This window comes from Mobula birostris, chromosome 12, assembly GCF_030028105.1.
Source record: "Mobula birostris isolate sMobBir1 chromosome 12, sMobBir1.hap1, whole genome shotgun sequence".
Taxonomy (NCBI): domain Eukaryota; kingdom Metazoa; phylum Chordata; class Chondrichthyes; order Myliobatiformes; family Myliobatidae; genus Mobula; species Mobula birostris.
In genome coordinates this window covers 92,092,796-92,118,621 of record NC_092381.1, presented here as the reverse complement: position 1 = coordinate 92,118,621, position 25,826 = coordinate 92,092,796, and the positions used below count along the sequence as shown (strand labels likewise).

General features: G+C 41.7%; 1 protein-coding gene across 1 annotated transcript in view; it reads left to right on the top strand.

Moving 5' to 3' along the window:
• Positions 1 to 25,826, top strand: part of pappa2 (pappalysin 2) — a 507,671-nt gene that overhangs the window by 444,072 nt on the left and 37,773 nt on the right. The window contains exons 19-20 of the mRNA XM_072274753.1: positions 3,909 to 4,018; positions 8,034 to 8,105. Of these exons, the coding sequence (XP_072130854.1) occupies positions 3,909 to 4,018; positions 8,034 to 8,105 (182 nt within the window). The remainder of the gene's footprint in view (positions 1 to 3,908; positions 4,019 to 8,033; positions 8,106 to 25,826) is intronic.

The window sequence follows — 25,826 nt, the reverse complement described above, 5'->3', positions numbered from 1 at the left end:
CTGTTCAGTTGCCTTGTAGATTTGGTTTCCCTTTATTTCTTCTTCCCTTCTCCTCCAAGCTTTCAGGAATCAGCATAGTTCTCATTTGTGTTAACTGCAGTGACATCTTTCATGTGCCCTTAATTTCTACTTTATTTTATTCACGTTATGGTTATCCAGGGAAAGCTGTCTTCAAATACCCCTCTCTTCTTACATGCCTACACTGCGGCAGAAACATCTACACTTTGAGTGGCTCCCACTGTTCAACTGCAATTTAGCCTGTCAGATTTTGATTCCAGTTTACATGAGCCAGACCTATTCCATTGAAATTGATGCATCTCCAATTAACTTTTTATCTCTTTTGTGTGGTAACTCTAAATCTTATAATCTTATGTTCTCTGTTTCCTAGATCTTTTTTTTCATTTGGTCTGATTCATTACCCAGAACGGTGTTATACAAAGCTTCCCTTATTTGGCTAGAAACTTTCTGATAATAATGTTTAGATAGAGATGTGCAGAATTATGAAGGGCATGGATTTGATAGACAGTAGTAAACATTTCCCCATTGCAGAGGTATCTTAGCTAAAGGTAAGGCATAATTGGTGTAGATAGGATAGAAAGAAGACTTTTTTCACCAAGGGGTGGTTGAGCTTGGATTGCTCTGCCTGAGAGAGTGGTGGATGCAGGGACTCTAAAAATATCCAAGACACACACAGAGTGTAGGTACATGTAGATAAATGTGTATGTATATACTGTACGTGTATGTATGTTTGGATGGTGGGGATCCTTGATGATGGATGCTGTTTTCTTGTAGCAGCACTTCTTCTAAATGTGCTCAAAGTATGGAGGGCTTTGCCTGTAATGGACTGAGCTGCATCCACCACTCTGTCTAGATTGTTCTGCCCCAGGGCATTGGCCTTTTTGTACCACATAGTGATGCAATCAGTTAGGACAACCTGCACTATGCTTCTATAGAAGTTTGTCAATGTTTTAGGTGACATGCTGAATCATTCTGGCACCATCCTCATAAATTTCCTCTCCAATCTTTCAATCTTATTGATGACCAGAACTGCATATTAGGCCTCACCAGTGTGTTATACAACTTCAACAAAACATCCCAACTTCTGTACTCAGTACTTTGATTTATGATGACCAATATGCCAAAAGCTTTCTTAATGACCTTATCTAACTGTGACACCACTTTCAAGGAATTATGTTCCCAGATCCCTCTGTTCTGCGCACTCCTCATTGCTTTCCGCTCACTGTGTAAGTCCTACTCTGGTTTGGTTTCCCAAAATGCAACATCTCACATTTGTTTGCATTAAAATCCATCTGCCATTTTTCAGCCCATTTTTCCAGTTGGTCCAGATCCTGCTGCAAGCTTTGAGAGTCTTCCTGACTGTCCACTACATCCCCAGTCATTGTGTCATTCACAGCCTTGTGGATCCAGTTCACTACATTATCGTCCAGATTGTTGATAAAGATGACAAACAACCACAGACCCAGCAACGGTCCTTGTGGCACACCACTAGACACAAGCATTCAGTCAGAGAGACAACCATCTACCGCTACTCTTTGGCTTCTGCTAATCCAATTTGCTACCTCATCTGAATGTAACCATATAACCATATAACAATTACAGCACGGAAACAGGCCATTTCGGCCCTTCTAGTCCGTGCTGAACTCATACTCTCACCTAGTCCCACCAACCTGCACTCAGCCCATAACCCTCCATTCCTTTCCTGTCCATACAACTATCCAATTTAACTTTAAACAACAACATCGAACCTGCCTCAACCACTTCTGCTGGAAGCTCATTCCACACAGCTACCACTCTCTGAGTAAAGAAGTTCCCCCTCATGTTACCCCTAAACTTTTGCCCTTTAACTCTCAACTCATGTCCTCTTGTTTGAATATCCCCCATTCTCAATGGAAAAAGCCTATCCACGTCAACTCTATCAATCTCCCTCATAATTTTAACCACCTCTATCAAGTCCCCCCTCAACCTTCTATGCTCCAAAGAATAAAGACCTAACTTGTTCAACCTTTCTCTGTAACTTAGGAGATGAAACCCAGGCAACATTTTAGTAAACCTCCTCTGTACACTCTCAATTTTATTGACATCTTTCCTATAATTCGGTGACCAGAACTGTACACAATACTCCAAATTTGGCCTTACCAATGCCTTGTACAATTTCAACATTACATCCCAACTCCTATACTCCATGTTCTGATTAATAAAGCCCAGCATACCAAAAGCTTTCTTCACCACCCTATCCACATGAGATTCCACCTTCAGGGAACTATGCACCATTATTCCTAGATCCCTCTGTTCTACAGCATTCTTCAATGCCCTGCCATTTACCATGTATGTCCTATTTTGATTAGTCAGACCAAAATGTAGCACCTCACATTTTTCAGCATTAAACTCCATCTGCCATCTTTCAGCCCACTCTTCTAACTGTCCTAAATCTCTCTGAAAGCTTTGAAAACCTACTTCATTATCCACAACGCCAAGTGACTGAACCTTCATGGCCAATTTCCCATGCTTGACCTTGTCAAAGTCCATGTAGACAATATCCTTTCCTTCATTAGCTTTCCTGGTAACTTCCTCAAAAAACTCAATAAAATGGGTTAGACATGACCCACCATGCACAGTGTCATGTTGACTATCCCTAATCAGTTCCTGTCCATCAAAATACTCATACATGCGGTCCATTAGAATACCTTCCAATACCTTACCACTACTAATGTCCAGCTCACCAGTCTATAATTTCCAGGCTTATTTAAGAGCCTTTCTTAAGCAACAGGATAACATTAGCTATGATCCAATCCTCCAATCCTCCAGCACCTCAACCATTGCTAAGGACATTTTAAATATCTTTGCTAGGGCCACTGCATTTTCCGCACCAACCGCCCACCCAAGGTCTGAAGATTTATCTACTTTAATTTGCTTCAAGACTGGAACACCTTCTCTGTTATCTGTATACAGTTCATGAGCTCATTGCTGTTTTGTCTCACTGCTATATATGCTGTGCCCATTCCTGAGTAAATACAGATGCAAAAAATTCATTTAAGATCTTACCCAGTACATTCAGCTCCATGTACAGATGATCACTCTGATCTTCAAGAGGACCAATTTTGTCCCTCATTATCCTTTTGCTCTTGATATACCTGTGAAGCCTTTGGGATTCTCCTTCACTTTGCCCGCTAAAGCAACCTCATGCCTACTCTTGGTCTTCCTAATTTTTTCTTAGGTGTTTTCTTACATTTCTTATACCCCTCAAGTACCTGTTAGTTCCTTCCTGTCTATACCTGCTATGCATCTCCTTCTTCATCTTAAGCAGGGCCTCAATATCTCCTGAAAGCCAAGGTTCCCTAAACCTGTTATCCTTCTCTTTTATTCTGACAGGCTCATACAAACTTTGTACTCTCAAAACATCACTTTTGAAATCCTCTCACTTACCAAGCACACTTTTGCCTGAAACCAACCTGTCCCAAATCCATATTTCCCAGGTCCTTTCTGATCCCATCAAAATTGGCCTTTCTCCAATTTAGTATCTCAACCCAAGGACCAGACCTATCCTTCTCCAGAATTATTTTGAAAGAGTCTACCATCTTCCCTTGATGCTAGATGTCCTGCTCCACATGACGGGTGGGTGAACAATTTTGTGCTTTATGAGAGTCCAGCGTCAGAGCCTGACTAGTAGTTCTGGTTTTCATGTTTTTGCTAGAGTCCTGAACTTCAGAGGTTATACAGCAGCAGTTTGCTGTGGAATTACTGATATCTCCCACCAGGTTGAGACAAAGTAACTTCAGAAGTAGCTGAAGAATATCATGTAATGTAATATGGAGCACAGATTTTTATTGTGTATTTTGATGTCTTTTGCACAGCATGATCCCAACTGTGAATGTGCTTTGCTGTTTCAGGTTCTGAGTGCATTCCATCTTGTGTGTTACCTCCCAGTGATGCCGTGGTTTTGCCCAGCAATATAACTGCAGATACAATGGAGCACTGGATGGAACCACCTAGAGTGCAGGTGAAGATTGATTTTAGAGATGAGTTGTCGTGGCTGGTGGTGATTGTCCAAGGGATGGTTTTGGACCTCCTCCATGAACCGGGCCTTGATATATCGAGGGATCTTCTATCAGTTCATTTAACTGTGTGATTTATGCTTCTTGGCCCCTCTATCAAAGAAAAACATCTCTCTTTCCTCCTCTCTGGACCCTTGGTGATTTTGAATGTTTCCGTTAAATCGTTCTTCATTGTTCTTTATGCTATGGAGAACAGTCTTAACTTGTGGGTTTTATCTACAAATTTCTTATCCCAGCACAAAATCTTCCCTGCATGCTCACCAAAATGTTAATATTCTTTCTCAAAGCTGCGACTAAACCTGCAAGCAAATCTCTACAAAATGCTGGAGGAATTCAGCAGATCAAGCAATTTCTATGGAGGGGAATGATCAGTCAATGTTTCAGGCTGAGACCCTTCATCAGGACTAAAACTGCATCTCAGTCCTAAATGTCACTGTTTATTCCTCTCTGTAGCTGCTGCCTGATTCACCGAGTTCCTCCAGCATTTTATGCGTTGGTCTGGATTTTCAGCATCTGCAGAATCTCTTGTGTTTGAGCAAAACTCTAATTGTAGCCAGAACTACACTATATAATTGCAACTTTACTTCCTTCCCTTTGAACTACTTCCCTCTTGTTCCTGAAGCCAGGGATCCAGCTTTCTTTCAAATCGCTTTATCTGTCCTGTCGCACTGGTCTTACAGTCATTTATACACAAGTTTTTCCTTTTCAGTGTTACACCCTGATTTCCATCTGCTTGCAAAGTTAATTTACTTGTTTACGCCATCCCCAGTTGCATTGGTTAACTATCCTGTGAAGATGATGATTTTGAACCTGTCGATCTGAAACTGTTTTTCCACCAGAATTGGCCCCAGTTGTTTACTGTGTGTTTCAAGTCTCCTACAAGTGGCCTTGATTTCAAATAACCACTTGAAAAATTCCTAGGAGGATCCATCACCTGTCTGCTTTTGAGGCCAGGAATAATTGACATTATAAGTATTCTTGGAATCATTAGCCTTGTTGAGTCTGTATACGTGCATGGTGTTTAAGAGTCTGTATGCCTTGTTGAGTCTGTATACGTGCATGGTGTTTAAGAGTCTGTTTAAGAGTCTCTCTTTCCTCCTCTGTAAGACATCTAACTGTAAGACATCTAACTCTGTACAGGAGCAATACAGATTAGTGCCATGAGTGTATTTTTGGGCACCTATTTATACCCGGCCTGCTAAGTGTTGCTGCCAGAAATTCAGATCAGCTTTGTTCTTTGATTTCTCATGAACCTTACAGATTTCTTAGAATTATTTGCAGATTTTCTTCTGTTCCTTACCACCCTTGCTCCTTCTAGCTAAAATACACGACCTACATGCCATCATTCGATAATTACTTGTAGTGTTTAGAAAATCAGGAGTCCAGCTCTTTGAGTAAAAGGTATTAGGACTTCTGATCTTTCACTCTTCAACTAATGTGTTGGAGATTTTTCTGAATATTGTTCTGAAATGCAATGCATAGGATTGTAAAAGACTGACAACCTTTAGGAATCTCAGGCTATTCTCCTGGGCATTGCTGTGAGCAACTCAAGGACGGGATTAATGGTCCATGGGCAAGAACTGAGTCTTCTTTTGCTCCCTTCCCTTGAATATTTTTTGATCGATAACCATGAACAATTTTAGAAAAAAGGAGGAGTTGTGATAGTGACAGACAGGAAAAGGCTGTTCGACAAGTCATTGGTGTTGCAGGTTTGTGTTCAAATGATGAAGTTTCTGAGGGTAAACTTAGAAACATAGAAAACCTACAGCACAATACAGGCCCTTCAGCCCACAATGCTGTGCCAAACATATACTTACTTTAGAAATTACCTCAGGTTACCCATAGCTGTCTATTTTTCTAAACTCCATGTACTTATTCAGGAGTCTCTTAAAAGACCCTATCGTATCTGCGACCACCACCATCACCGGCAGCCTTTTCCACGCACTCACCACTCTCTGTGTACAAAAACTTACCCCTGACATCCCCTCTGTACCTACTTCCAAGCACCTTGAAACTGTGCCCTCTCGTGATAGTCATTCCAGCCCTGGGAACAAACCTCTTACTATCCACATGATTAATGCCTCTCATCATCTTATACACCTCTGTCAGGTCACCTCTCATCCTCCGTTACTCCAAGGAGAAAAGGCCAAGTTCGCTCAACCTATTCTCATAAGGCATACTTCCCAATCCAGGCAACACCCTTGTAAATCTCCTCTACACCCCTTCTATAGTTTCCACATCCTTCCTATAGTGAGGTGACCAGAACTAAGCACAGTACTCCAAGTGGGGTCTGACCAGAGTCCTACACAGTTGTAACATTGCCTCTCAGCTCTTGAACTCAATCCCATGGTTCATGAAGGCCAATACACCGTACGCCTTCTTAACCACACAGTCAACCTGCGCAGCAGCTTTGAGTGTCCTATGGACTCGGACCCCAAGATCCCTCTGATCCTCAGCACTGCCAGCAGTCTTATCGTTAATACTATATTCTGCTATCATATTTGACCTACCAAAATGAACCAAATCACTGATAGCCTCGGGTCTGTGCCCAGATTATAGTGATCCCTGTAGTTCAGGACTAACTTAAACCTGACTGTGTGAGGCAAATCTCTTGACTGACCTGACCTGTGTAACTGAGTCTCAGTCAACCCAGGATAAAGGAAATTACTGCTTTCTATGGCACAGCAGGACAGTGGCACTTGGAATGTGAAATAAGCACAATATAAGTTACATGAGCACAGCATTATAAATCATTGTAGTAGGAGCCATCTTTATACTATACTCCCAAGGCGATAAGGAGGGGCCCTTATTCAGCATGTGTGGGTGTTTGTTTTAAATAATGTTATCCATAATATTCTCATAGCTCCTTTATGGAATTCAAATGGGCCAGCCTGTTTTACTGTCAGATGTGCCCTTTGATCTTATTTCAGCTTCCCTTCCTCCATACCTCTGCGCAAGCTGATCCTGATTGATGTCAGCCTCACTCTTCAGCATTGGCTTTGGGGTTTGCCAGGACTCTTTGGATCCAGATCCCGTTTCATCCATGTAGGAAAAAAAGATTTGATGTCAGAAAGCTTTTGACATCAAGGCAAGGTTTGACTCTATGGCATTCAGGAACCCGACAGAAATGGTCAATGGGAATCACATGTGTAATTCTAAATTGGCTAGAGTCCTGGGAACACTGAGAGAGCCTGACTGCCTTCCTATAAGTATTGAGAATAGAAGAACAAATCAGAGTCTGGGCATTTTGGGATTTGCCTCCTGACTCCTCAAAGTCTTCCTCATTTCAACAAGACGCAGGTCAGGAATATGATGGAGTATTTCATACTTCCCTGGATGATTACAGCTTCACCCGAGCTCAAAATTCCAACATCATCCAGGATAAAGTTGACTCATTATCTAACACCCCATGAACTAGCTCAAAGTACGGTGTAGCAACGTTTCAAAGCTTCTTCAAATGTGCTGGACAAACCCACTGTGACCTCTACCATCTTAAAGAATAAGGGCAGTAGTGCACCAACAACGTGTTCCTCTTCGAACTGTCATTGGGTTTAAATCCTGAAACTCTCGCACCTATAGCACAGAGAGAGTACCTTTCTCTTGGATGGCAATAGATCATTAAGGCAGTTCATCGCTATCTTCAAGGGCAGGAGGGATGGATGAGAAATATTTATCTTGCCAGCGATGTCTATACCCATCCATGAACAATAACAGAATGTTCTTAGCATAGTAATATGCCTTCCTCATGGGTCAACTTGGTACATCCCTAGTACATCCTTGCAAATTTCATTTTCCATTACAAATTCTCCCTCGTAGAAACTGAACTGCAAAATTTATAATTGTTTTCAAGCAATTTTGGACATTCCAGTGGTGATAGAAGATGACTTATAAGTACAGGTATGTCTTATTTAATGTGATATGTAACTTTTGTTTTAATAATACAAGCATGTTTTCCTGCAGAATATTGTGTGCACAGGACTGCTGCGATGGTATCCAGATCCCCACCTCATCCATTGTATTCAGTCATGTGAGGTAAGTTGCAATATTTCATTACAGACATAACCATCCCATCTCTGATGTCCCTTTGCCATTCTGCTGCCTTTCTTTTAAGTTGCTTTGGCTGTACGCCAACAATGCCAGTTCCCTTCCAGAGACTTAATCTACACAGGACTCCTTTTCAGTCTTGATCCTTCCTTGCTGCTGGTAGCAAGGAGAAAACACGAAGATGAACATATCACCTAGGAGTCGTGAGCGAGACCATCAATACAATGGAAACATAATTTCCCTGAAGGGTCAGAGACAGAAGGATACACTTGGGCTTTTCCCCTACAAACTAATAAAACTGGATCAAGGTATCCAGAAGTACAGTTAATTAATTCAGCTATATTAGTCAATACAAAATGTGATTTATGAGTATTTTACATAACATGGTGATTCTTTATTTGCTATATTTTCTTTTGGGACAAAAGAAAATATTTAAAAAATAGTGTAATCAAGGATTTGATCTGATTTACCTGCAGGAAGATTGAACAATTCTAATGTTAGCATTCTTTGTTTTTCTGGGCATTAAGGAAATGAGCTTGCTGGGATGAATGGCCTTATCTTATGCCGTGGTTTCTTTCTTCTTTTTTCTCTCTCTCTCTCTTTCTCTTTTCTAATGCATCAGAAAACTAAAATATTAAGGACGGAAGCTATCATGGAATATGCTTAAAAATTTCATAACACCTCAGTGTGAAATTTGTTTCTTTCGAATTTGTTATTAATCATTTCAATAGAATATGACGATGAAAATAACTGGGAATAATTGAGGTCTTTGTAATTTTCTATTTTTAAATGCATTGATATATTCTCCCAGTTTCACCCTCTTTCAGCAAAGTATTCTTTCCTGGGATTGTGATTTGGTCACTGAGACTTGTTGCAATGTCTATTACTCAATTTAGTGCTCTCGTTTACCCACAAATGCTGTATCTATACCATGATACTTCCTGGACTCAAAGGCATTCAGGAAGGATACTCAAAGGATTGGTAGCAACTACAAGTGTGTCAAAATGTGCTTTAAAGTGGAGCCCAATATTTAACAGCATGTTTGAATAAATCATGAGGACTATTTTTCATATTGCAAGGGTCATTCTGCTCCATTTAGTAACAATGTCACATCTGCTGTTCTGCAGCTGAAGAATGCTGCTTTTCAGCACTTGGCACAGGATGCGTTGAGATATTATTGCTTATGTTCTCTTGCTTTTTAATTTTTTCTTCTGCTAGATTCTTGAATTTTCCAGGAAATCTTCACAAAGACAGTAATCAGATTCACATAGAACAAAGTGCCGCCATAGTTCAGATTCCTGGTTCCAGCAATAAAACTTCTTTTTACTTTTAGTGGATGTGATTTGGACATGATGGCTTGGACAAAGGGAGCTTCACCTCTCCTACACTAAACAGAATAGATTTGGCGTCATACACACAGGAGAGTCTGCAGATGCTGGAGATCTTGAGCAACACACATAACATGCTGGTGGAACCCAGCAAGCCAGGCAGTATCCATGCAGGGGATTAAACAGATGGTGTTTTGGGCTGAGACCCTTCATCATGACTGGAAAGGAAGTGGAAAAAATAAGAAGGTAGAGAGAGGGGAATGAGTACAAGCTGGCAGGTGATGGGTAAGATCAGGTGATGGGGAAAGTGGGTGGTGGGGAGAGTAGGAATAAAGTAAGAAGCTGCAAAGGGATAGGTAAAAGAGACAAAGAGTTGACGAAGAAGGAATCTAACAGGAGAGTACAGTGGACTATGGAAGAAAGGGAAGGAGTAAGAGAAGCAGAGAAAAAGAGAGAAGGCAGACAGATTACCAGAAGTTTGTGAAATCCATGTTCATGCTATCAAGTTGGAGGCTACCCTGACAGAATATGAGGCGTTACTCATCCAACCTGAGTATGGCCTCATCGCAGCAGTAGACAGGTGAAGGTGGATGGACATTTCAGAATGGGAATGGGAAATCAAATTGAAATCGGTAGCCTCCAGAAGACCCTGCCTTTTGTGGCAGACAGAGCAAATGTGCTTGACGAACCGTCCTCAATCTACTCAGGTCTCGCTCTTCTTGGAGCAGTATCAAGTCGTTACTTGAGATCTATAGCAGAAGAAGCCTTTTGGTCCATCGTACCTTTGCCAGCTAAAAATGGAGTTATTTCAGTTGCTTTCACTTTCCAATTTAATCCACAGTCTTGTAGCCTATGATTTCACACGCTCATCCAGGATGAGGTTGTTTTCTTGTCTTCTTCTGTGTTTTGCTTAACACACTTTATAAAATATCCCAAGAGTGATCATTAAACAAATATCATACCAACTTACGTAATGGAATATTATAAAACCAGAAAAAGAGAATTTGATCAAGAGAAGTGTTGCCATAAATTTGAGAGACTCCATTTCTAATTAGGATAGCTTTGTGCTGGTTTATGCAGCAAAAAACAGATGTTATATTCATTATTATTGGTGAATATGCAGAGCAATATAACTTTATACTTTATTGTCACCAAACAATTGGTACTAGAACGTTCAATCATCACAGCGATATTTGATTCTGCGCTTCCCACTCCCTAGATTACAAATATTAAATATTAAAAATAGTAAAAATTAGTAAATATTAAAAATTTAAATCATAAATCGGAAATAGAAAATTGAAAAATAGAAAGTAAGGTGGTGCAAAAAAACCGAGAGGCCGGTCCGGATATTTGGAGGTTACGGCCCAGATCCGAGTCAGGATCCGTTCAGCAGTCTTATCACAGTTGGAAAGAAGCTGTTCCCAAATCTGGCCGTTCAAGTCTTCAAGCTCCTGAGCCTTCTCCCGGAGGGAAGAGGGACGAAAAGTGTGTTGGCTGGGTGGGACGTGTCCTTGATTATCCTGGCAGCACTGCTCCGACAGCGTGCGGTGTAAAGTGAGTCCAAGGACGGAAGATTGGTTTGTGTGATGTGCTGCGCCGTGTTCACGATCTTCTGCAGCTTCTTTCGGTCTTGGACAGGACAACTTCCATACCAGGTCGTGATGCACCCTAGAAGAATGCTTTCTACGGTGCATCTATAAAAATTAGTGAGGATTTTAGGGGACAGGCCAAATTTCTTTAGTTTTCTCAGGAGGTAAAGGCACTGGTGGGCCTTCTTGGCAGTGAACTCTGCTTGGTTGGACCAAGTCAGATCATTTGTGATATTGACCCCAAGGAACTTGAAGCTTTTGACCTGTTCCACTTGTGCACCACCGATGTAAATTGGTTTGCGGTCCGCTACTCCTTCTGAAGTCAACAACCAATTTCTTCGTCTTGTTGACATTGAGGGATAGGTTATTGTCTTCGCACCATACCACCAGGTTCTTAACTTCCTCTCTGTACTCAAACTCATCATTACCCGAGATACGGCCTACAATTGTTGTGTCATCAGAAAGCTTACATATTGAGTTTGATGGAAACTTGGCTACACAATCATGGGTGTACAGTGAGTACAGCAGGGGGCTGAGTACACAGCCTTGTGGGGCACGGGTGCTCAGAGTGATTATAGAGGAGAGCTTGTCCCCTATTTTTACAGCCTGGGTCCCGTCTGTGAGGAAGTTGAAGATCCAGCTGCAGATCTGAGTGTTAAGGCCCAGGTTCCAGAGCTTAGGAATCAGTTTATTTGGAATGATGGTATTAAAGGCAGAGCTGTAGTCAATGAAAAGGAGCCTTACATATGTGTCTTTATTCTCCAGGTGTTCTAAGGAGGAATGTAGGGCCAGAGAGATGGCATCTGCTGTTGACCTGTTGCTCCAGTAGGCGAATTGCAAAGCGTCGAGGTTTGTGGTTGATGTGTGCTATAACCAATCTCTCGAAGCACTTTATAGCAATTGATGTCAGAGCGACAGGTTGATAGTCATTCAGGCATGCCATCTTGCTCTTCTTCGGCACTGGGATTATCATTGCCTTCTTAAAACATGAGGGGATCTTAGACTGAAGCAAGGAGCAGTTGAAGATGTCAGCAAACACTCCAGCTAGCTCGTTTGCACAGGCCCGGAGAACCCTTCCTGGGATGCCATCTGGGTCTGTCGCTTTCCTTGGATTTATCTTCAGGAAGGCCCTTCTAATGTCCTCCTCTGTGACAATGAATCTCGATGCCACCAGGTCCGGTTCATCTGGTGGGAGTGGGATGCTCCTCTTCTGTTCGAATCTTGCGTAGAATACGTTAAGTTCGTCAGGAAGAGAAGTGCCACAGTTATTGATATTCCCAGCCTTTTCTTTGTGCCCAGTGATCTCATTTAGACCCTGCCATAGTCTACTGGCATCCCTCTGGTTAGCCTGTTCTTCCAGCTTGGCTCGGTAATGCCTCTTGGCGCCCTTAATGGCTTTCCGGAGTTCACGCCTGGATTCCGTGTAGCGACTCGTATCCCGGGACCTAAAAGCTGCAGCTCTAGCCTTTAAAAGGGACTTGACCTCATAATTCATCCAAGGTTTCCGGTTAGGGAATACCCGGATCATCTTGCGAGACACACAGTCCTCCGTGCATTTCCAAATAAAGTCCGTGACAGCTGAGGGATACTCATCGAGGTTAGCTGCCGAGTCCTTGAATACATGGGTATTATAATGAGACATAAATGAATGCATTTCTTCTTGCTCAGAGGAGTAAAGGAAAAACTTGCATTTATTTGGTATCTTGTACAATTTCAGAGTGCCCCAAAGCAAGTTATAGCCAAGGAGGTGCCTCTGAAGTGGCAGCTAATTATTATGTAGCAAGATTACACAAATAACAACAGAAAATTGAGCAGATAATATGGCCAGCACTTGGGTATCTTTATTTGGAATGCCTGAAGTTTGACTATTGGTCTGGGCACTTGGGATAATTCCTCTATCATTCTTCACGTAGGGTGATGGGATTGCTGAAGTGGAGCCTCAGTTCAGCAGTTTATCTGCAAAGGCTGCATAATTCAATGACTCAGGTTTCTTTGAGTAAGTGGCAAGTAGAGGGAGACAGCTTTCACCACTCAAAAAATGATCTGTTCCATCCATTTTCAGTTTTTATTTTTGATACATCTGCCTATACAGAAATCAAGCACTGCTAACTTCCATTTCAAACCAGCTGAGTTATTCTTTTGAAAGCTATCAATGAAGTGAAACAAACATAGAAACATAGAAAACCTACAGTACAATACAGGCCCTTCGGCCCACAAAGTTGTGCCGAACATGTCCCAGCTTAGAAATTACTAGGCTTACCCATAGCCCTCTATTTTTCTAAGCTCCATGTACCTATCCAAAAGTTTCTTAAAAGACCCTATCGTATCCGCCTCCATCACCGTTGCCAGCAGCCCATTCCATGCACTCACCACTCTCTGAGTAAAAAACTTACCCCTGACTTCTCCTCTGTATCTACTCCCCAGCACCCTAAACCTGGGTTCTCTTGTGACAACCATTTCAGCCCTGGGAAAAAGTCTCTGACTATCCACACGATCAATGCCTCTCATCATCTTATATATCTCTATCAAGTCACCTCTCATCCTCCGTCGCTCAAAGGAGAAAAGGCCGACTTCACATAACCTGTTTTCATAAGGCATGCTCCCCAATCCGGGCAACATCCTTGTAAATCTCCTCTGCACCCTTTCTTTGGCTTCCACATCCTTCCCGTAGTGAGGTGACCAGAACTGAGCACAGTACTCCAAGTGATCAAATAAACTACAGGAACTTTTAAATGCATGTGAGTGAAGCCTCCAATGGTGGATGAAGAAACAAGATTTTGCTTGTTGTAGGCTACTGATCACAAAATTTCCAGACAATAGTTCTTCTGGTAACCAGTGGGAAATTGAGTAGGGTAACCAGAGGTCTTTCTGAAACCCAGGAGTTCACATGGTTTTTGGACTCATCACTGGGCTGGAGTACATGGAACAGTGGCCAATGGTTTGATGGGAACTGCAGTGTTCAGCTGCTCCTCAGTTTGAAAAACAAGAGGTGACAGTAGTTGGTGGGATTGGTTTGTGCTCCCAAAGAAGCTATGGCAAGTTGCTGCAGTGTGCTTTGTAGATAGCATGTGATGGGAGTGTTATTTAGAGGGACTTCTTAATCCTGGATGATGTTGGAACTTTTGAGTATGGATGAAGTTGCTGTCATTCATGAAGACATATTCCTGACTTGTGTTTTATTGCAACAAGAAAACCCTTAGGGAGTCAGGAGTCCCAGGCTCTGTTCTACTGCTGTAGCTGTAGCAGTCATGAGTCTACAGTGATCCCCAGGTGAGAACCTTTGTGATAGTAATGACACTCAAAAGACCATACCTCAATGTACCCAAAACATCTATGTGGTGTTTTTCTAACAGTGGAGATGACAAGGAAATGGAGGACCTTGGAATCACTGATTGATGTTGCTATATGTTGTCACAGGTACTGAGATACAGTCAAACCGCTTTGCCTTTTTTCTAACCTGACAGATTGTGCTGAATATAATTACACTGAGGTTGTAAAAGGAAAACGAAATTCTGAATAAGGTGCTGTATGTACAGAGAAAGCACAGGTAGACAAGTAAAAGTGCAAGGACCATGCCAAAGTAGATTGGGAGATTACGAGTTCATTTTTATGACATGATAGGTCTTTTCAACAGTGTGATAACAGTGAGATAGATGCTGTCCTCAAATCTGGTGGTTTGTATATTCTGCCCCACAAAAGAGGGGAGAAGATAAAATGACAAGGTTGGGGGATATCCTTGATTACATCAGCTAAATTCCTAGGGCGTATATGTACAGAGGTAATACTTGCTACCCTTGACCTTCATGGTGGTTGAGGTCGCAGATTTTGGGAGATTCTGCCAGAGTATATCATAACCACCTAGCTTTACGCTATTGCTTTGTGATTCCAGAGCACATTTTCCTTGCTGCCCATTGTCTTCAGTTTGACCAGAATTCTTTGATGCCATACTAAGTCAGCTGCTGTTTTGGTATCAGGGACATTCACTTCTACCTTCAGTCCAGACTTTCAGCTTCTTAGTCTAGTTTTGGACAAGTCTATGATGAAGTCTGGAGCCTAGTGTGGCTGGCAAAAGCCAAACAAGTAACGAGGGAGTTGTAACCTATTTGATGGCACCATTGACAACACCTTCCATCACGTTGTGTGCTGGGTCCCCCAGGGAACTGACTGTTTTATAGACAGTAGTAATCATATTTTAATTTGAATGTATTCACTGTCTTGTAAATACTTAATGTTTGTACTTGCTGTATTTTTTGTGTAGATAAACTTTTTGTAGTTTTATAAAAAAAAACACCTTCCATCACTTTACTGTTGATTGGGAAACAATTAGCCAGATTGCATTTGCCCTGCTGGTTTTGTACAGAAAGTACCTGGGCAATTTTCCACATCACTGTTGGGAAGGTACCAACATCTTACCCCACTGAAATAGCCTGTTCAAAAATATGTGGCTGGTTTTTAAAGAACAATACTTCAGTGCTAGAGAAGTACATAGAGTCATACAACATGCCATCCTGAGCTAGTTCCATTTGGCTGAAGTTGGCCAATATCCCTCCAAGCTTTCCAATCCATGAACCTGTCCAAATGTATTTTAAAGTCAAAGAAGAAATGATATGTGGGTATGTGAAGGAGGTAGAAGGGAACAATGGTAATAGGGATTATAGAACAGGAGCCATCTTTGACCTTTGTGCTCAATGGTGTCCTTCGCTGCTTGGCCTGTCTGAAGGCAGTGCTAAGGTGACAACAAAATTCTGATAGCTCATGAGCACCACCAGCAGATTTTCTTGTGGTATTGCATTCTTGACTAAAGTTGCACTTAGAGTAACTTGATTCAATATGCTGGATTTTATTGCTATCCATGGTCCCACAAGCCAAGCCACTCTGAGCTTAGTGGTTAAACAATATCATGAGGTTTGCTGAAAGGTTTACAACACAAAATGAACTTTTTTTTAAGCAATCAAATTAATGGGAGAAATGAAGGAAAAATAGCCCAAGAGATATTGCATTATATACATTTGTAGGCAAGAAATAAAAATCTGCAGATGATAGAAATCTGAAAAAAAAACAGATGATATTGGAGCTCCTCAGCAGGTCAAAAGTAGCTGTAGAGCGAAAAGTAGAATTATCACCTGGGTAAAAGGATGAGGAAAATTTAGATGCTGCAGAGAAGGGGGAGGGATAAAGAGAACAGCGGGAATGTTTGTGACAGGGTAGATCCTTAAGGTGACTGTATTTCATAGGCAGTGGAGGTATCCACTGAGAGTGGGTAGTGAAGGCTTGTTGATCACAGCTGATCTCTCTTAGGGAGGGGATCATTGAAGGAAGAGAGAGGAACAGAAAATCAGATAGTGTTGAAATGCCCAACAGATCATGCAGCATCTGTGGAGAAAAGTAAGATAACTTCACAGGGGTGTACTGTAGGATTAAGTTTCCAGTACTCAACAATTCAACTGATGCAAAAGGCCAACGGAATTAAACCTGGAGAAGATGATACAAGGAAACAAAAGATAAATGATAGGATACTTACAATTGTAGTAGGGGAAAATAACTCTACACAACCAGAACATAGAAGGGCATGTAGATTAGAAGGCAGAGGGTATACTTGCTTTTACTATGTGAAGTACAGAATATTCAGGCTGATCATGCTGGAACTGTATAAAGTATCAATTAAGTCACACCTCGATATATTGTGCGCAGTTTCTAGATACATTTTGCTTTCCAGGGAATACGTGACAGCTATAGTGGATGCAATGAAGTCTTTCAGCCACAAGGAGACATTGGTTAATACAACGTGAAAATAGGCCCTTCAACATGGTCTGCACCAACCATCAAACGTTCATTTTATACCATCCTACACCAATCCTTTTCATTTATTCTTTCCACATTCCCATTAATCTCCCCCAGATTCAACCATTCATTTGGACAATTTGCAGTGGCTGACTAATCTACCAACTTTATGCCCACCTTGTTGACAAGCTTTCATTATGAAGGAAGATCGACTACCCTTGCCTGCATTCTTTAGAACAAAGAAAACTTAGGGAGATTTAATTGTGAGGTATAAAATTAAACAAATTTATTCATAATATACAGGTTAAACCCCATTTCCCCTGGCAAGGACATCAATAAGCATGGAACTTAGACTTACATTATCTCTTGAATGAGGTGAGTTGGAAAATGTTCATGAAAAGGATTATAAGTATCTATAAGGATCCAGAAAGGCAATAAACCTTACTCTTATGATGTTTTAACAAGTAGCATAAGGGTTCTTGAAGGATAATGAACTGCAGGGCTATGGACCAAGAGATGAGGAAGTGGAAATAATCAACTCGCTCCACGTCTAGCTAACACATACATGACGGGCCAACAGGCCAACCGGCCTCCTCCTGCCGTGTGATTCAAGTGAGAGCAGAGTATATTAGGTATTAATATAAGTCTGTACAATGATCACAGTGAATATTAAGGATTAAGTATTAGCATTATTTAATACATATACATCAATATACACAGTGAAATGTGACATTTGTGTCAACAACTAACATGTCCAAAGACGTTCTGGGTCAGCGTGCAAGTGTTGCCATGTTTCTGGCACCAACATAGCATGCCCACAGCCTGCTAATGGAATTAATCAATGGAATCTGAGAAAAATCAGAGTACCCAGAGGAAACCCATGTAGACACAGGGAGAACCTACAAACTCCTTAAAGGCAGCGGAGGAGATGAATATTGCAAGTAAGTTCTACCAAGTAAGTTGCATACTTTAAAATATATCCGGTTTCAATTTGTTGGGGTGATGCCAGTGATTGAGGAGGAACACTCCCTTTTCCCTCTGAAACAAGAAATATTCTAGACTGAGACGGGTCTTTGGTTTTAAAGGCAGCTACAGAATGTGTAGCACTGTGAAGCAAGCAAGGGCTGCTGAGAATGTGTCTGATGCTCAGTGTGGTGGTTTCTAAAGAAAGAATGATCAAGTTTGGAACAGAAAACATGGCCATGGCATAAAAAGGGTTTGGGAACCTCTCTTCTAACCTATTTAGAGCCATTAACGTTGTGACATCCCCTTTCGTCAATATCCTGGAGGTTACCAATATGTAAGATCAATTAGTTTGCTCACCTTGTTAGCCCATCCAAACAAATGGATGAATCACACTCGAACCATCCATCATCTGAAATCACCTGCATGCACATATCTGAGCTGACCAAGCTGACCATTCCCACTTGGTGTAATGCCAGAAGCCACTTTAGTCTTGCCCCTGACCAAAAGAAAGAAGAGAGCACAGCCAACAAAACTTTCTGTATTGAAGACTATCAACTCTCAATTAATAGCAGTGACTGGTACAGCAATGTATCAAAATTTATAAGACATGATGTAGTGTTCTCACTACACTTGTATATCACATTGCTTCCTTTTTGATAAAAAAACTTTGCAAATAACCAACAATCTAAATATGGAGTCAAAGGGTTGTACAGCAGAGAAACAAGCCCTTCAGCAATTTATCAGACCTATCAATATTAATTCTACTTGTCTGCAATAATTCTATATCCCTCTACACTTTGCTCAGATATATCTTAAATATTCCTTCTGTTCCTGCGTCCTCCACCAACTCTGGATGCTCATTGCAGATACCAACCAACCACTCTGAGTGCGAAAAATTTGCTCATATCTCCTTTAAACCCACTCACCCCCTCACCTTAAACCTAAGCGCTCTCATTTTGGACATCCTTAGCATGGGAACAGACTCTGGCTATTTGCCCTGTCTGTGCCTCTTGCAACTTTATATAACTCTATCATGTCACCTCTCAACCAGAAAAGGCTCTCTTTACTCCCACTCTTTGTCTTCTGCAAATCAGCCAATGCTTTACCCATGCTAGTATCTTTCCTGTAATACCATGGCTCATGTGTGTCACCTTGTCAAAGGACTTCTGAAAATCCAAGCACACAACATATACCAATTCTCCTTTGTCTATCCTGCTTGTTATATTTTCCAAGAATTCCAACAGATTCGTTGAGGAAACCATGCTGACTATGGCTGATTTTATCAAGTGCCTCCAGCACCCCGAAACCACATCCTTCACAATCTACTTCTTCCCAACCATTGAGGTCAGACTAACTAGTCCACATTTTTCTTTCTTCTGCCTCTCTTCCTTCTTGAAGAATACAGTGACATTTACTATTTTCCATTCCTCCAGAGCCCTGTCAGAATTGATTGATTCTTGAAAGATCATAACTGATGCCTCCACAATCTCTTCAGTCACCTCTTTCAGAACCTTGGGGTATATACCATTTGGTCCAGGTGACTTGTCCACCTTCAGCTCTTTCAGTTTCTCAAGAAATCTTTTCCCTGTTAATGACAACTTCACAAACTTCTGCACCTGACAGTTTCGAACTTCTGGCATACTGCTAGTGTCTTCCACAGTGAAGACTGCTGCAACATACTTATTCATAGAAACCATAGAAAACTACAGCACAGAAACAGGCCTTTTGGTCCTTCTTGGCTGTGTTGGAACCATTTTCTGCCTAGTCCCACTGACCTGCACACGGACCATATCCCTCCATACGCCTCCCATCCATGTATCTGTCCAATTTATTCTTAAATGTTAAAAAAGAACCCGCATTTACCACCTCATCTGGCAGCTCATTCCATACTCGCACCACTCTCTGTGTGAAGAAGCCCCCCCTAATGTTCCCTTTAAACTTTTCCCCCCTCACCCTTAACCCATGTCCTCTGGTTTTTTTCTCCCCTTGCCTCAGTGGAAAAAGCCTGCTTGCATTCACTCTATCTATACCCATCATAATTTTAAATACCTCTATCAAATCTCCCCTCATTCTTCTCCACTCCAGGGAATAAAATCCTAACTTATTCAACCTTTCTCTGTAACTGAGTTTCTCAAGTCCTGGCAACATTCTTGTAAACCTCTGCACTCTTTCAACCTTATTTATATCCTTCCTGTAATTTGGTGACCAAAACTGAACACAATACTCCAGATTCGGCCTCACCAATGCCTTATACAACCTCATCATAACATTCCAGCTCTTATACTCAATACTTCGATTAATAAAGGCCAATGTACCAAAAGCTCTCTTTACGACCCGATCTACCTGTGACGCCACTTTTAAGGAATTTTGTATCTGTATTCCCAGATCCCTCTGTTCTACTGCACTCCTCAGTGCCTTATCATTAACCCTGTGTGTTCTACCTTGGTTTGTCCTTCCAACGTGCAATACCTCACACTTGTCTGTATTAAACTCCATCTGTCATTTTTCAGCCCATTTTTCCAGCTGGTCCAAGTCTTTCTGCAGGCTCTGAAAACCTTCCTCACTGTCTACTACACCTCCAGTCTTTGTATCATCAGCAAATTTGCTGATCCAATTTACCACATTATCATCCAGATCATTGATATAGATGACAAATAACAATGGACCCAGCACTGATCCCTGTGACACACCACTAGTCACAGGCCTCCACTCAGAGAAGCAATTCTCTACTACCACTCTTTGGCTTCTTCCATTGAGCCAATGTCTAATCCAATTTACCACCTCTCCATGCATACCTAGCGACTGAATTTTCCGAACTAACCTCTCATGTGGGTCCTTGTCAAAGGCCTTACTGAAGTCCATGTAGACAATATCCACTGCCTTCCCTTCATCCACTTTCCTGGTAACCTCCTTGAAAAACTCCAATAGATTGGTCAAATATGACCTACCACGCACAAAGCCATGTTGACTCTCCCTAATAAGTCCCTGTCTATCCAAATGCTTGTAGATTCTGTCTCTTAGTACTCCCTCCAATAACTTACCTACTACCGACGTTAAATTTACCGGCCTATAATTTCTCGGATTACTTTTCGATCCTTTTTTAAACAACGGAACAACATGAGCCACTCTCCAATCCTCCGGCACCTCACCCGTAGACAGCGACATTTTAAATATTTCTGCCAGGGCCCCCGCAATTTCAACACTAGTCTCCTTCAAGGTCCGAGGGAACACCCTGTCAGGTCCCGGTGATTTATCCACTTTAATTTTCCTCAAGACAGCAAGCACCTCCTCCCTTTCAATCTGTACAGTTTCCATGATCTCACTACTTGATTCCCTTAATTCCATAGACTTTATGCCAGTTTCCTTAGTAAATACAGACGCAAAAAACCTATTTAAGATCTCCCCCATTTCCTTTGGCTCCGCACATAGCCGACCACTCTGATCTTCAAGAGGACCAATTTTATCCCTTACAATCCTTTTGCTCTTAATATACCTGTAAAAGCTCTTTGGATTATCCTTCACTTTGACTGCCAAGGCAACCTCATGTCTTCTTTTAGCCCTCCTGATTACTTTCTTAAGTATTTTCTTGCACTTCTTATACTCCTCAAGCACCTGATTTACTCCCTGTTTCCTATACATTTCATACAACTCCCTCTTCTTCTTTATCAGAGTTGCAATATCCCTTGAGAACCAAGGTTCCTTATTCCTATTCACTTTGCCTTTAATCCTGACAGGAACATACAAACTCTGCACTCTCAAAATTTCTCCTTTGAAGGCTTCCCACCTACCGAGCACATCTTTACCAGAGAACAATCTGTCCCAATCCACGCTTTTTAGATCCTTTCTCATTTCTTCAAATTTGGCCTTCTTCCAGTTCAGAACCTCAACCCTAGGACCAGATCTATCCTTGTCCATGATCAAATTGAAACTAATGGTGTTATGATCACTGGAACCAAAGCGCTCCCCTACACAGACTTCTGTCACTTGTCCTAACTCGTTTCCTAACAGGAGATCCAATATTGCATCCTCTCTAGTTGGTCCCTCTATATATTGATTTAGAAAACTTTCCTGAACACATTTTACAAACTCTAAACCACCTAGACCCCTAACAGTATGGGAGTCCCAATGAATATATGGAAAATTAAAATCCCCTACCACCACAACTTTATGTTTCCTGCAGTTGCCTGCTATCTCTCTGCAGATTTGCTCTTCCAAGTCTCGTTGACTATTTGGTGGTCTGTAATACAATCCCACTAATGTGACCATATCTTTCCTGTTTCTCAGCTCCACCCATAAGGACTCAGTAGACAAGCCCTCTAATCTGTCCTGCCTGAGCACTGCTGTAATATTTTCCCTAACAAGCAATGCTACTCCCCTACCTTCCATTCCTCTGCCTCGATCACATCTGATCAACATTTAGTTTGTCCGCCATTTCTTGTCCCCCATTACTACCTCTCCAGTATCGTTTTCCAGTGGTCCGATATCCACTCTCGCCTCTTTTTTACACTTTGCGTATCTGAAGAAACTTTTAGTATACTCTGTAATATTATTGACTAGCTTACCTTCGTATTCCATTTTTCCTTCTTAATGACTTTTTTTTAGTTGCCTCTCAATCCTCTGACTTCCAGTAATTTTTGGTCTAAATTTTCCTCTTTCGGATGTATATATCCGGCACCTTCTGAAATACTTCCAGAAATTCCAGCTATCCCTGCTCTGCCATCATCCCTGCCGGTGTTTTTTCCAATCAATTCTGGCCAACTCCTCTCTCATGCCTCTGTAATTGCTGATACATCTGACTTCAGCTTCTCCTCAAATTTCAGGGTGAATCTGATCATATTATGATCTCTTTCCCCTGAAGGTTATTTTACCTTAAGCTCTCTAATCAATACTTGTTCATTGCACAACACCCAGTCCAGAATAGCTGATCCCATAGTGGGCTCAACCAGAAGCTGCTCTAAAAAGCCATCTTGTAGGCATCCTAAATATTCCCCCTCTTGGGATCCAGCACCAATCTGATTTTTCCCATCTACCTACATATTGAAACACCCCATGATTACTGTAACATTGCCCTTGGCATACAATTTCTATCTCCTGTTGTAATTTGTAGACCACATGCTTACTACTGTTTGGGGGTCTGTATATAACTTCCCTCAGGGTCTTTTTACCTTTACAGTTCCTTAGCTTTATCAATAATGATTCACCATCTTCCAACACTATGTCACCTCTTTCTAATAATTGCTTTCATCTTTTTACCAGCAGAGCCACACCACCCCCTCTACCTATCTGCCTGTCCTTTTGATACAATATGTATCCTTGAACGTTAAGCTCCTAGCTATAATCTTCTTTCAGTCACGAGTCAGCGATGCCCACAACGTCATATGTGCCAATCTGTAACTGTGCTGCAAGTTCATCTACCTTATTTCATGTACTGTGTTCATTCAAATATACCACCTACAGTCCTGTATTCATTACTCTTTTCAATTTTGTCCGTATTTTACATTGCAACTCATCCTGCTGACTGCAATTTTGCCCAATCTCTTTGTATCACTACACACTGCTTCTGTTTGTAAACCAACATCCCTATCCTCAGCATTATTACTCCGGTTCCCATCCCCCTGCCAAATTAACTTAAACCCTCTTGAACAGCTCTAGCAAACCTGCCCACAAGGATATTGGACCCCTTGGGTTCAGGTGTAACCTGTCCCTTTTGTACAGGTCATACCTTCTGCTGAAGAGATCCCAATAATCCAGAAATCTGAACCCCTCTCCCCAGCGCCAGATCCTCAGCCACGCATTCACCTGTATCCCATTTGGGTTTATATGTCTCTCTTTGTCCTAGTATGATAGACATCAGAATCATGTTTTCTCTATTGAATTGGCCCTGTAGTCTGCAACTCCGGTTAGCCAGTGTTTATGAATGTCTTATCCAGTGGCCAATGGTACAGCTAGAAAATGTTTTCAGTATTCAGCAGGTCAGGCGGCCTCTGTGGAAATGAACTGAATTGATTTGACTTTATTTCTTACATCCTTCACATACATGAGGAGTAAAATTAGAAAGAGTTGGTGTTTGAATTACAGGACCCAGGGTCCAATCTATACTCATGAGCACTGTTTCAGTCTCATAGCCCTAACAGCAGGTCACTGGATTTGTTTGTTTCTACTAGAAACACAAAATTTACTTTCCCTGTAACACTTCACTTGTAAATGTCTCCCTTCTGTATGCATGTCCAACATTATTTTTCTCTGCCTAAACTGAAAGAGGTTGATGTATTTCCAACACATGTCTTGACTTACAATGGACTGACTTGTAACTGCAAGTCACTGGTAGGTAATCGATACCTACCAGTTACCTCCTCAATCAATTGATGGCCTTAATGTATTGTGCTTCTTTCCTGTTTCCACCTGTTCGTAATCTCCTTACATCAAGTGATTACATACCCCTAATCTCTTGCAATCAAAGCACACTGACACACATTTCTTTACCACCTTCAGGGTCTTACTCCAGTGCGCATTAGTCCCTACCCTGTAATGTTTATCAGTGGTCCCCAACCACTGGGCTGAGAGCATGTGCTACTGGGCCGCAAGGAAACGATATGATTTGGCAATATGAACCGATATGAGTCAGCTGAATGAGTCCTCATTCCCTGTCACACCCACTGTTAACTTGAATGCATGCGAGGTCCGCAAGAATATTGTCAATATTAAGCCGGTCCGCGGTGCGCAAGATGTTGGGACCCTGATGTATATGACACCAGTCCATCATGAATGAGGCAGGTGCCTCCTACAGTCTTTCCGCTTTCCAGTCCTACTCTCAGATATTGGGCCTCCAGCTTCCAGTCGCCGGCCCAGATTTACAAACGTCGGGTGTCTAATCTCCAGACAAGCGGAACCAGAGGCTTTGACCTCTGGACTCACCAGGCTCTGTACTTTGACCCTTGGCTGTGCTGTCCAGACTTCACCTACCTCCAACTATTGACGCCGACATATTCCAGTCATGGGTTTGACCTTAGGGCCTCAATCCCAGGACTCGCTAATCATGGATTTGACCTTCAGGGCCTCGACTTTCAGACTCGCATGGACTTCCAACCCCGATGACCTGAAGGGGTCACAGGTCCTTATGATTCTCACTCATACGGACCTCCGTTCTGGTACCTGGGGTCCTGGGAATGGCCAACCCAGGGACTGCTGGTTTCCTCAGCACTTGGAGGCTCGACCCCCAGCATCGCTGATCTTCCGCAATAGATTCCAAACATCTGAACACCGGCTCCTTCCCTGACTCTTCATTTACTGTCCCGAACTCCAACTCTCCTTCATCACTGTCCCTCAACTCTAACCTGACCCCTATTGTTCCCAAAATCATCGCTATGAACCTTTAAAACAACTAAGTCAGAGTCACAACATCAATGGACAATCTTCCAACCACTAGGGCAAATTATTCCTAACTGTTGTTTGTTGGTCCACATCATGGATTTCAAGATAAGAACAGTTCCCTTTGCAAGAACAATGAGGTTGGACAACTAATGGAGGTCTTACCACAGCACCCAAGTTCTGAGGATAACTATAAAATCAGTATACCCGCAGAGTTCTTGAATAATACTGGCAGATCTTCAGAGGTTTAGTTTCTTAACCATTCCCCAAGTGAGGAAGTAGAAAGTACAGCTAAAATATTACAAGCTTGTGAAATGAGGGGACACTTCAAACTTTGTGTAATAAATGTTTCTGACTTTTCAGATACTGTTTCTTACCCTGCAGTTTTAAACCTCTTTTCATTTTTCAAAAGTTGTGCTAGATAACTTTGGTTGAATTAGAATGTTTTACTTCGTTTTTTTTTAAATGCTGGCTTACAATTTATTGTAAATAGGAGTCTGGAGAGTAGTATTGAGAGGCAAGTGGCATGTGTTATGTTCCACATTGGTAATACAAAAGTGACCTTAGTGAATGAGTAACTAATTCTAATCTTCAGTGATTTCCATCAATGATCTCTAGCCTTTTTCATAATTATTCTAAATACTGAAAGTAAAATATTAGTTTGCTCTCATTTTTCA